General features: G+C 40.3%; 1 protein-coding gene across 1 annotated transcript in view; it reads left to right on the plus strand.

The window, feature by feature from the left end:
- qsox1 (quiescin Q6 sulfhydryl oxidase 1) overlaps positions 1 to 12,029 on the plus strand; it is a 45,695-nt gene that overhangs the window by 12,655 nt on the left and 21,011 nt on the right. The window contains exons 7-8 of the mRNA XM_061778988.1: positions 6,132 to 6,266; positions 6,343 to 6,472. Coding sequence (XP_061634972.1) covers positions 6,132 to 6,266; positions 6,343 to 6,472 — 265 coding nt within the window. The remainder of the gene's footprint in view (positions 1 to 6,131; positions 6,267 to 6,342; positions 6,473 to 12,029) is intronic.

Genomic DNA, 12,029 nt, shown 5'->3' on the forward strand with positions numbered 1-12,029 from the left:
AACTGGGATTTTCTGTAGCTCGACTTCATATGTACATTTGACAAAAAAAATAGTAAAGCAATAAAATGTAACTTCTGTCACCCTCTAGGGTGGAATTCAGTATTACAACAACAGAAACCGTCGCTTTGATATGACAGATCCCCTTGTATGCGATGATTCTGTTTTGAAGGACAGTCAGTGGAGAAAAATTATGTATTCTTCGATAATGGCAATTGTTGTAAATTCACTATTATTGCGGCGTTGCTGAACTGTGTTTACAGGTATGTGCCAAAAAATTTCATACTGAGGGAAAGTCCATTTATATCAATAATTTGTTTTGAAAAAGACGGCACGGTGGACGACTGGTTAAAGCGTCTGCCTCACAGTTCTGAGGACCGGGGTTCAATCCCAAGCCCCGCTTGTGTGGAGTTTGCATTTTCTCCCGGTGCCTGCGTGGGTTTTCTCCGGTTTCCTCGCACATCCCAAAAACATGCATTAATTGGAGACTCTAAATTGCCCGTTGGTGTGAATGTGAGTGCGTATGATTGTTTGTTTATATGTGCCCTGCGATTGGCTGGCAACCAGTTCAGGGTGTACCCCGCCTCCTCCCCGAAGATAGCTGGGATAGGCTCCAGCACTCCCGCGACCCTTCTGAGGATAAGAAAATGGATGGATGGATGTTTTGAAAAAGTGAAACTTGTAAGTTATATTAGTTCACGACACACAAAGTGAAATATGTCAAGCCTGTTTCAATTTAAATGATTATGGCAGAAAGACAAAAAAATAAACAAACCCAGTATTTCTCAGAATTAGAATATCATGACAAAGTTCAACATTGTAGGCGCCCTCTGTCCCAATCTTGTCAATTAATTAACACAAAATACCTGCAGAGGTTTTCCTCAGCCTTTAAATTGTCTCTGTCTGGCTTAGTAGGCTCCAGAATCATGGGGAAGACTGCTGACTTGACGGTTGTGCAGAAAAACATAATTGACACCCTCCATAAGGAGAAAAGGTCTCAAAAACAAATTGCAAAAGAAGGTGCAAGCTCACAGCGCACCGTATCAAAGTACATGAACAGAGTGTTAAGAGGAAGGGGAAACTGTAGCCAGAAAAGGTACACAAGTGTCAGGGATGACCGCAGCCTTGAGAGGATTGTCAAAGAACGGCGATTCAGAAATCTGGGGGAGCTTCATAAGGAGTGGACTGATGTTGGTGTCAGTGCATCAGGAACCACCACATGCAGATGTCTGCATGACATGGGCTACAGCTGTAGAATTCCATGAGGAAAGCCACTCCTGAACCAAAAACAATGTCAGAAGCGTCTGTGCTGGGCTAAGGAGAAAAAGTACTGGTCTGTTGCCCAGTGGTCCAAAGTCCTCTTTTCAGATGAAAGTAAATTTTGCATTTCATTTGGAAATCAAGGTCCCAGAGTCTTAAGGAAAACTGGAGAAGCACAAAAGTCAAGCTGCCCAAAGTTCAGTGTGAAGTTTCCACAGTCAGTCATGGTTTGGAGAGCCATGTCATTTGCTGGTATGGTTCCATTGTCTTTTATCAAGTCCACAGTCAACGCAGCTGTCTGTCAGGAAATTTTAGAGCTGATCACCTCCATCCCATGCCGTCTTGATGATTTAATTAATGCAAAAGAAGGCCCAACAAAGTACTGAGGGCATATTTTCACTATTAAGAAGGCCAACATTTCTGTTGAAGATCCTTTTTTGTGGGTCACATGAAATATTCCAGTATTGTGAAATACTGTATTTTTTTGTCTTTCTGTCATAATCATCAAAATTGAAACAAATAAAGGCTTGACATATTTCACTTGGTGTGTGGTGAACTAGTACAAGTTTCACTTTTTGAAACAAATAAATGGACTTTCCCTTGATATTCAAAATTTTGGCACATACCTGTATTTTACATTAGGTTCCTTGTTGGGCAGCTAAAGGGTCCTCAGGAAGATGTGTGGATTTTGTTTGCGGCAGATGGCTGTATTTTCTTTTATCATCGTAGCCTGTCTGCTTTTGTGATAAAGATATCAGACAGAAGTATCCCTGGCAGTACAATTCAGACAGAGTGAGTCATTCCCTAGTCTTGCTGTGTTTATGCGTGCATTCTTCGGTGGGTGTGTTTTACATCAGGCACCTTTGAATTGAGGTTTGAATAAAAATAAATAGATGAATAAAATCAAACACTGAATAATACAGCAAGATGTTAGAGGAGCTGATAGGCTGAATCAGCATTGTGTCATCTCCTCTAGTAGTGGCATGGGTAAAAATGACTTCAATTTAAAAAAGTGCATACTGCAGATAATAATCAGTAATAATAATATTACAGATCCTCCAACATCAATAACCACCAAACTGCATAACAGTCATCATCTTTGAATCTCTGGATCCCATATCCAGTGAGAGATTGCAAGCATTAAGACAGGAAATCCAAATGACATCTGTGGCCTATGATATGAAAATCAAAGGTGTTTCCTCTGTTGTCACAAACCAAACACAGCTACTCTGATCCTAATGACCTTGGGAGTTTTGATGAAAATATGTTGATCAAGGAAGAGCACGACCTCTGCTTGCAACCTCATTATTTATTCAAATGTGAAGGGCACACAACATACAGTTTTAAGTCGTTCCCAAACATGATTCATTGAGTGATGTCACTTTCAGCACTAATTGATCGGTCAGCAGTCTTCTGAAGGATTGTCATGTAGTGACGGGTGTTTTGGCTCATAAATCGTGGCAACAGGAAGGCTTTGTATGGCCCTGTTCCAGCTGCAACTTTCTGTTTGCAACTTCACATTCATATAAGCAGAGGCCAATAAATTGACAAGCAGCAAACAAAAGTGACTATAATTGATTTAAATGGTTGCTGATAGCCAGAATAGTGTTTTGTGTAACCTTTATATAGACAAACTAGGAGCAGATATGTGTATACAATATATTATATCAAATATATTGCAGCACCTAATTAGCAACTGAGAGGGACACTTATCAATACATGATTAAACAAAGAGAGATCAAAATGAGAATTTTGAACTTGAAAATAGGGAAGCAGTTCCCCATGTAATGTACTAATCTGTATTTAGTTACACAAAGTGTAATAGAAGAATATATGCTGTTGGACCTGAGCGAGGGCCTTACTTACTCAATCTGTTTTAATCTTTGGCCAGTCAAGGACCTTGCTTTGTGCCCTGTGGAACAGAAAAGAGCCTTCCCGAAACTTCCCTCAAAATTGGGAGGTAGAGAATTATTCAAAACTAAGAATTAAGATTCACAGGTAGGTGACTAGCCCAAATCTAATTTGGCTAATACTTTATTTTGACTTTTGAGATTTGCTGTCATTTATAAAGTACCTGTAAGCGATACATGAGTAAAAGTACCTCAGTATCTTAACATAAAATCACTTTGGTAGAAGTAAATGTTACCTTGTATAATTTTACTTGAATAAAAGTCATAAAATGTGACATTTGCTGTACTTTATGAAAAGCAATTTTAGTTCTTAAGTACAGCATGTCCCTAAAGTCACTCTACACTTCTAATCAATTCCTAAAAATTACCCAAGAAGCTAAGTTTATTCATCATTTTACTACCAAATGAGAAATTGCAGTCTTGCTTGCTAGACTTGCCATCACATTCTAATACCTTGAAGACTAGCTGTATTCCGTTTTAAACAACTTTTAACCCCATTCATACTATGGCTGCAAATAACGATTATTTTTGTAATATATTAAAACTTTTTTTTCCCCCATAAATTGATTATGATTCAGTAAGTGGTTTGGTCCGTAGCACGTCAGAAAATAGGATAAAATGTTGATCATTGTTTTCCAAAGTAAAATGCCTTATTTTGATTAAACACAAAATATACTCAGTACAACAGAAATCACATTTACTGTTTAAAAAAAAAAAAAAAAAAACCTGCTGAAATTAGATTTGGACAATTTCAAGTTGAATGACTGCTTAAAGCGATTAATCCATTGTCAAAATAGTTGCGGATTAATTTGATGATCGATTAGTTGTCGATTAATTGTGACACCTAGTGAACATTCAACTTAAGTACAGTAACAAAAGTATTACTCTGTTGCATTACAAGACTCAAGATTTGATAAATAAGTTTGTCTCAATACTTTTTGCCCATATAGTGTAGTAACAAAAAAAATAAATCTGCATGCGCAACCTAATAAACCTGTTACTGTATATTCAGTTTACCTCCATCAACACCCCACGTGTATTCCCATCACATTTTGAATTGTTCAGCACACAACAAGTTTGCGTCCTCATTATCTGAACCCTATTCATGAGACTACTTTTAAACATCTGGCCCCTTAATGGGATCAGAGCATCAAAATTGCTCCCATTATTCACCATCATAAAGCGGCGCCCATCGTTCCTTACCTCGCAAATCCATCTGCTTCTTTGTCTGGCGCTTTCAATAACTTGGCATGCAAAAGAGGCCTCTTTTTAGTTGACAAATGCAAAGAGGAAATGATTTATTGCCGATTTATTTATTCACCCTCCTCTATTCTCCCCCGCCTCCCCACAGTTTCAGCCCCCCTCATCTCCATCACTGTACAAGAGGGGGAAGGTTTTTAATTTCTTGCATGAAAACAATGCCATTGCTTTTCTGGCTTCACCTGCATGGCGGCAGATGGCATCCCATCATCGCTTGAATGTCTGATTGATCCTGGGAGAGAGACAGTTTGTGTGAGAATGTGCATATCCGCCATGCATGTAATGTGTTCTGCTCCCAGGTGAATGTGTCCCCTGTCCTGGTCTACGCTGACACCAGCCCAGGGGGATGACTGGATAAATGGCCCTTCTCCCTCCACATGTGCAACACTCCCAGCAGGCCCACAAGTGTAATTGAGTCTCGGGCTGGTGTGAGTGAGCATGGGCCTCCGTTTAGCATCCATCCACCTTATTACTAACACCTTCCAGTTTTACGATAGTCTGTCTTCTCTCGTTCCCGCACAAGGGGAGAAAGTCAATCGGGGTGCAGAAAGGAGAAGCGAACAGTAAGCGCAGTAATGGCTGAGGCTGCGGCGTTTTAGCTCGCGGCATCATAATCGATGATCTCTCCCGACCGCGCGCTAGCCTGGCACCATCTGCCCCGTCGTCGCAAATGTTTTCCAGTAAGTGTCTAAAATATATGGCCACAAAAAGCGGAAGAGGCCATAAAGCATTTTTATAACACTAGACTTGAAAACAAAAAGAGTCCAGTGCATTTTGTTTAACACTCCCTGCTTGGTGAGTAAACTGCACATTGCCCAATGTGTTGCTTGTAAATGCCTCGGTCCTTCTGGGATTGACTCTCTTTCCGACTAGTCATAGGCAACGGTCAGGCACTGGAGTGGCATGACGAGTTCCTTTCTTCCAATCTTCTTCATTCGACCCAAAGTTGTCGTCATGATTTTCACCGAGCAGTGGTTCAGATTGGCATGGAACTGTACCATACCATTTTTCACTCTTTTTCACTGCATGGCAGCTACTGGCTCTCCTTGCTATTACCAAAAGCAGGTACTGTGAGGAACTACTACTCGTACCTGGTATGCTGGGGCTCCAAGTGTGCTGAGTTGATACTATATGAATGATGTAAACCACTGCTGGTCACTGATCGGTTGTGCAGATTCTCCATTGCTGCAACACTGTAATTATTTGAGGATACAAGGCTAGAAATGACAAAAGCAATAAACACAATGACTAACCCCATTGCTGTGTTTTAGCAACAGATACTGCAGTATTATAGAGTACTCCACAGTCTCAGCTTCATTTTGAATAAATTGTGTCTTCACAATGGCCAACAGCCAGCATATTGAGAAGGAAATACAGTGGCGCGTCGTTCTCCTTCATTGTTGTTCTTAACATGTCTCGTTCGGATTTATGTGTTCAGTGCGGTGTGGTTTTTGTAGTTTACTGTGGTAAAGATGCCTAAAGGGTAGATACATTGCTGTCTGTTGGTTTGATAACTGTTACCTTTTCTACTCTTGTAATAAACAGCTAAATGGCAAGAAGAATTAATACAAAAAGCTGGATGACCTGATGTGATTTGACATCGACATTTTGAAAGTGTGCCTATAATAAATGTAACTGTACTGATAGTGTACAAAGAGTAATGTCTTGACTTAACTTAAAACCTGTTCCTACGTCCTCCCACAGCAACATTGAGGCCCGTACTTTCTACTCCTACGCCCTTCAGGGGCTTCCAGGGGTGGTGCGTTCAGGGAAGTCCCTGCCGGCCACCACGTATCCCATCAGCAAACACACAGAGGACCTCTGGAGACTTTTCAACAGGCATGAACCAGAAACGTGTTCCTCTGTCTTCCACGGCTTGTCGCCATGCCTTCAACTACGTGTAATACTTGCACAGGTCCAGGTTGTACATGGCCGACCTGGAGTCGACGCTGCACTACTCGTTGCGGGTGGAGCTGACCTCTCATCCTATCATCACAGGAGAGGCGCTGACTTCTCTCAGAAAGTACATCGCAGTCTTGGCAAAGGTGAGCGTGTGTGTGTGTGTGTGTGTGAGAGAAAGAGAGAGCGCACACTACATACCCACACACAAACTGATTCAGGCTCATTATTTTTCACTTTTATATATTTAATACAAGTTGAAATCAAATTTAGAAATATTAGTAAAACTTAATTACAGGAAGATCACCTGGAGTGAAACGATGTTGATCATGTTTGATTTCACTGAACTACTCTAAAAGTCTACGCAGTTTAAGCTGCATTTATGCCTTGATTATTATTTTATTTTATTCAACCTACTCTTTTTCTGTGGGAATTTGTGTGTTCAGAACATCTGCTTCATGCAGAATGATAGCGTAGTTAAAGCAGGTCACCACTAGATGGAGAGTGAGACAGCAAAATGTCACAGACGAGATGGAGAACATTAGGAGCACCTGCAAGAGCCATACTACTGTGGAGCTGTATCAGAAATGCAGCTCAAGTTAATACTACTAATGGTACAACGTAGTGGGTAAATGTATAAGAATGTACAACCTAAATACGAAACATCATGTTTAACATTATCATTATCAACATGTATCTCAGTAAATTAAAATATTGTGGTTCAATTCAAAGAGTGAAACTCATATATATTCACTACACAGAGGGAAATATTAGACGACTTATTTCATAATTTTGATCAGTATAGCTTACAGTGAACAAAACCCCCACATTCACCATCTAAAAAAATTGAATATTACATTAAAAGTGATTTTTGATTGGCCTTCTGTGAAGTATTTCACTATGTGTTTAATGAATCTGTATAATGATGAGTTTCACCTCTGAATTGAATTACTGAAATAAATTAACTTTTCTACGATATTCTAATTTGTTGAATTGTGTATGTATGTATTTTATAAATTTTAAATTTTGCATACTGATGTTCCTCAAGTGAATGAATGGATAAGGGAGCATAAAGACTCTCATGGGCATTGTTGACCCTCTTGATTTTGGCTCCTTGGGGGATTGAAGCGTGGCCGCCTCCCTCAGGCTTTGCATTGACACCGCCTCATCAGAAGCAATACCTCTCTGGGATACCCCAGCAACCTGCCCACCACTCCTTGTCCTCCCAATGCTCTCATTCAATTGATACTTGTGACTACTCTACCATCCCACAAATATTCCCCTTGGAGTCATCATCCTCTGCCTGTTTTTTTTTTTTTTTTTTTTTTTTTTTTTTTTTTTGATTCTCTTGGGGGATTTTATGAATACCACTTGTCTTTCCTATTCCTTTTCCTCCATCACTCTCTTCTTCTGTTCCAGAAGTGTGCCAGCCAGGCAAACATGTTCTGATGATGAGGTCTGACCTGCTAGCCTCGTCCCTATTGGCCACGCACCAGGCTGTCTCACTGCCACCAATCTCTCTGATTATATCTTCACTCTCTAGGGAGGCCTTGTAGCAGGCTGCTGTGTGTGTGACTGTGCGGGCCACGCGCTGTGGCCTCCCATTAGCTTCCGTTTGTTTAGTCAATAGCAGCAGGTCCCAGTGGTATTTTTAGCCTGCCACCCCCTCCCCAAACAGTCGCCCAGCCGCCGGTCAGGGCTTTGTGCGGCTAAGCCGGCTGTCATGGTCGCCACTTGTGAGGGTCCTTGTTGACGTTTGACTGAGCGCTCTCACGACAAAGACAATCCATTCATCCAGTTAGCCTGTTAGGTGCAGTTAATGTAAGACAAGCTGAGTGTTGATTCTGATCAGGCTCAACAAATGGTGAGGCATACACATTAACACTGGCTTCTTGGACTAAATTTGCCAATTGAAATCTATGTATTTTGTATAGGAAATTTACATGTAGGTGACAAATACCTGTTGGTGAAGGAATGTCCTCAAGGATAAATGACAGAGTATGTAAATATGTGACACCTGAGCTCAGTGCATGAGTCGTGATTAGATTAAAAGTGACTCATACTGTCTTATTCCTATGTGGGGAGGGGGTCAGTCATTGTCACAAGGTAGTGGCGCGATGCTAAATCACATTCTGATTCAAGCAACTTTCTTTCCATCCCATCCATCCATCCATCTTCTGAGCCGCTTCTCCTCACTAGGGTCGCGGGCGTGCCGGAGCCTATATAAAATAAGTATTTGGTCAATAACAAAAGTTCATCTCAATACTTTGTTATATACCCTTTGTTGGCATTGACAGAGGTCAAACATTTTCTGTAAGTCTTTACAAGGTTTTCACACACTGTTGCTGGTATTTTGGCCCATTCCTCCATGCAGTTCTCCTCTAGAGCAGTGATGTTTTGGGGCTGTCGCTGGGCAACACAAACTTTCAACTCCCTCCAAAGATTTTCTATGGGGTTGAGATCTGGAGACTGGCTAGGCCACTCCAAGACATTGAAATACTTCTTACGAAGCCACTCCTTCGTTGCCCGTGCGGTGTGTTTGGGATCATTGTCATGCTGAAAGACCCAGCCACGTTTCATCTTCAATGCCCTTGCTGATGGAAGGGGGTTTTCACTCAAACTCTCACGATACATGGCCCCATTCTTTCTTTCCTTTACACTTGTCAGTCGTCCTGGTCCCTTTGCAGAAAAACAGCCCCAAAGCATGATGTTTCCAGCCCCATGCTTCACAGTAGTTATGGTGTTCTTTGGATGCAAATCAGCATTATTTCTCCTCCAAACACAAGTTGAGTTTTTACCAAAATGCTCTCTTTTGTTTTCATCTGACCATATGACGTTCTCCCGATCCTCTTCTGGATCCAAAATGCTCTCTGGCAAACTTCAGACAAGCCTGGACATGTACTGGTTTAAGCAGGGGGACACGTCTGGCACTGCAGGATTTGAGTCCCTGGCGGCGTAGGTGCGTTACTGATGGTAGCCTTTGTTACTTTGGCCCCAGCTCTCTGCAGGGTCATTCACTAGGTCCCCCCCCGTGTGGTTCTGGGATTTTTGATCATCGTTCTTGTGATCATTTTGACCCCACGGGGTGAGATCTTGCGTGGAGCCCCAGATCAAGGGAGATTATGAGTGATCTTGTATGTCTTCCATTTTCTAATAATTGCTCCCACAGTTGATTTCTTATCTATTGCATATTCAGCCTTCCCAGCCTGGTGCAGGTCTACAATTTTGTTTCTGGTGTCCTATGACAGCTCTTTGGTCTTGGCCAAAGTGGAGTTTGGAGTATGACTGTTTGAGGTTGTGGACAGGTGTCTTTTATACTGATGAGTTCAAACAGGTGACATTAATACAGGTAACGAGTGGAGGACAGAGGAGCCGCTTAAAGAAGTTACAGTTCTGTGGGAGCCAGAAATCTTGCTTGTTTGCAGGTGATCAAATACTTATTTTACTGAGGAATTTACCAATTAATTCATTAAAAATCAGACAATGTGATTTTCTGGATTTATTTATTTATTTTTTTCTCATTTTGTCTCTCATATGTGAGGTATACCTGGGATGAAAATTACAGGCCGCTCTCATCTTTTTAAGTGGGAGAACTTGCACAATTGGTGGCTGACTAAATACTTTTTGCCCCACTGTATAAATCATGTTGAAAATCCTTTTTATACCAAAATCAGTGGATCCTCACCAAAATTTACAGCAGGATGTAAAGCATTTACTGTATGTAAAACAACTATTCATGTTTCCTTCTTTACATTTTACTTTGCATATTATGTTTTTATTATGCCATGGTTTTTGTTATTTCTGCTATTTCCTTGGGCTGTTTGCCTACATGACGTAACAAAACCTAAACATCCTTTGCAGGATACCTACACATTATTTAACAAGTAATCAAGTTGCACACAAAGCTATAGAGAAATTCCATGAAGTGATGGAATAAAAATGATTTGGGGAGGGGGGGGGAAATGGTTTTAGGAAAACAATGCTTTAAAAAATTTTTGAAAAGGACCAAATCATAGCACTGTGTTGAAAAAGAAAGGTAACACAAACAATAAGGATGTTTATTTCCCCCCCAACAAAAATAGCAGGAAGTGTTTTCGGCTGCCTGATGATGTGGATGTTTTTGTGTTAGTACGGATTACTGTGTCATATTACTATGCTATTGTAAAAACAATGTTTAGATGATTTGTCGCCGTTTTATGGTAATCTCCATTTGTCCAAGAATTCCGTGAAATTTTTCTTTGTTATTCACTGTTAAACCTTTATTGCATTTTCATCCAAGCATGTTCACACTGGCTTACTCTTCCTATTTGCACACGCTCATAATATTTTACTAGATTTACTGTCTTGTCGGACTGAAGCCGGATTTATGAATCCTTTCTACATGTATATGAGGATTTAAAAAAAAATAAATAAATAAATAAAAAAGTGGATCTTGGGATGCATGAGAGCATTAAAGGCAGGTTTTTAGGGATTACACCGCCAACTTGTTTTTCTTGAAAGAAGCCCACAGGGGCAACAAATGAAAAGAGAGGGGGGGGGGGGGGATCGAAAGAGGTGCAAGCTTCTTGTGCCTGGTCCAAATATCAAGTTCAAGCACTTTTACTGGAATCCTGTCACAGACATTTAGTAAAGTGAAAAATGGGCAAACTGTTTTTCCCAAAGATCCCTGAGGTCAAATGCACAGAGAGGAAGGTGAACATGTTTTAGGATAGAGGAAATTTACTGTTTTAATAGTTTTACCAGTAACTCATTTAAATATATCAATGACACAGATTTCAGTCAATGAAATAAATATGTAAAATTAGTATTAGGTGTAGGAAATGTCAACAGTGTGAAGATATGAGAAAAATGACAGGGTGTGGAGGGTATATTTAACTGCTACTTCCACGTTTTTAGGAAAAAAAGGAACACTGCTCAATATTTTCTGATCTGAGACATTTTAAGAGTCAAACAGTTGTACATTATAGGATTTATCAGTACTTAATCATTTCTGGCCCACTCCAGACCAAACTGCAAAACCTCATACTGTAGATACCAACCTCTTGGGTATGCCTGATTCATACAATAGTCACTGAGAAATTATGGAAAATGTAGAAATTGGTTCTTCCATGGTACATGCCCCACACCATAATCAGAATTATAAAATTAATAATTAAAATTTTATTTTTCAAGAAAAAGCTTTGGTATTCCCTCACAGTTGAAGTGTGATATAACCGCTGTTTTGTATATTTAAACATCGTCACTTGATGTTCTTCAATTACTATTAGGATATTCTACTGCTATGTATACACCACAACAATGAATTTGAACAATCAACGTGATTGAAAATGTAGACTTCCAGCTTTTATTTTTAAAGGTTATTGCATTTTCTCACCGGAATTCGTTCATGTGTCCAAGAAACCATTTCGTGAAACACTGCCACTTTTTTTTTTTGTAACCTATCAGTGATGAATAAGTCACATGACTTAAGTGGTTCGGTGATGAATAAGTCACATGACTTAAGTGGTTCAGCACCATGACCCAGTAGAACACGGTGATCTTCTGATACGATCATAAGAAGCACAAAGACATGAATAGTGTTGCTTTGGTGATGCTACGCTAAGCCCATTAGTGGCAAACACCTGCCTTTTCTCTTCTGCTTAAATTCGTATGACTGTTTAATGAGCTTTTCTGACTGGCTGTTATTCAGACCTCCGATCCACA

This window comes from Phyllopteryx taeniolatus, chromosome 7, assembly GCF_024500385.1.
Source record: "Phyllopteryx taeniolatus isolate TA_2022b chromosome 7, UOR_Ptae_1.2, whole genome shotgun sequence".
In the NCBI taxonomy this organism is placed as follows: domain Eukaryota; kingdom Metazoa; phylum Chordata; class Actinopteri; order Syngnathiformes; family Syngnathidae; genus Phyllopteryx; species Phyllopteryx taeniolatus.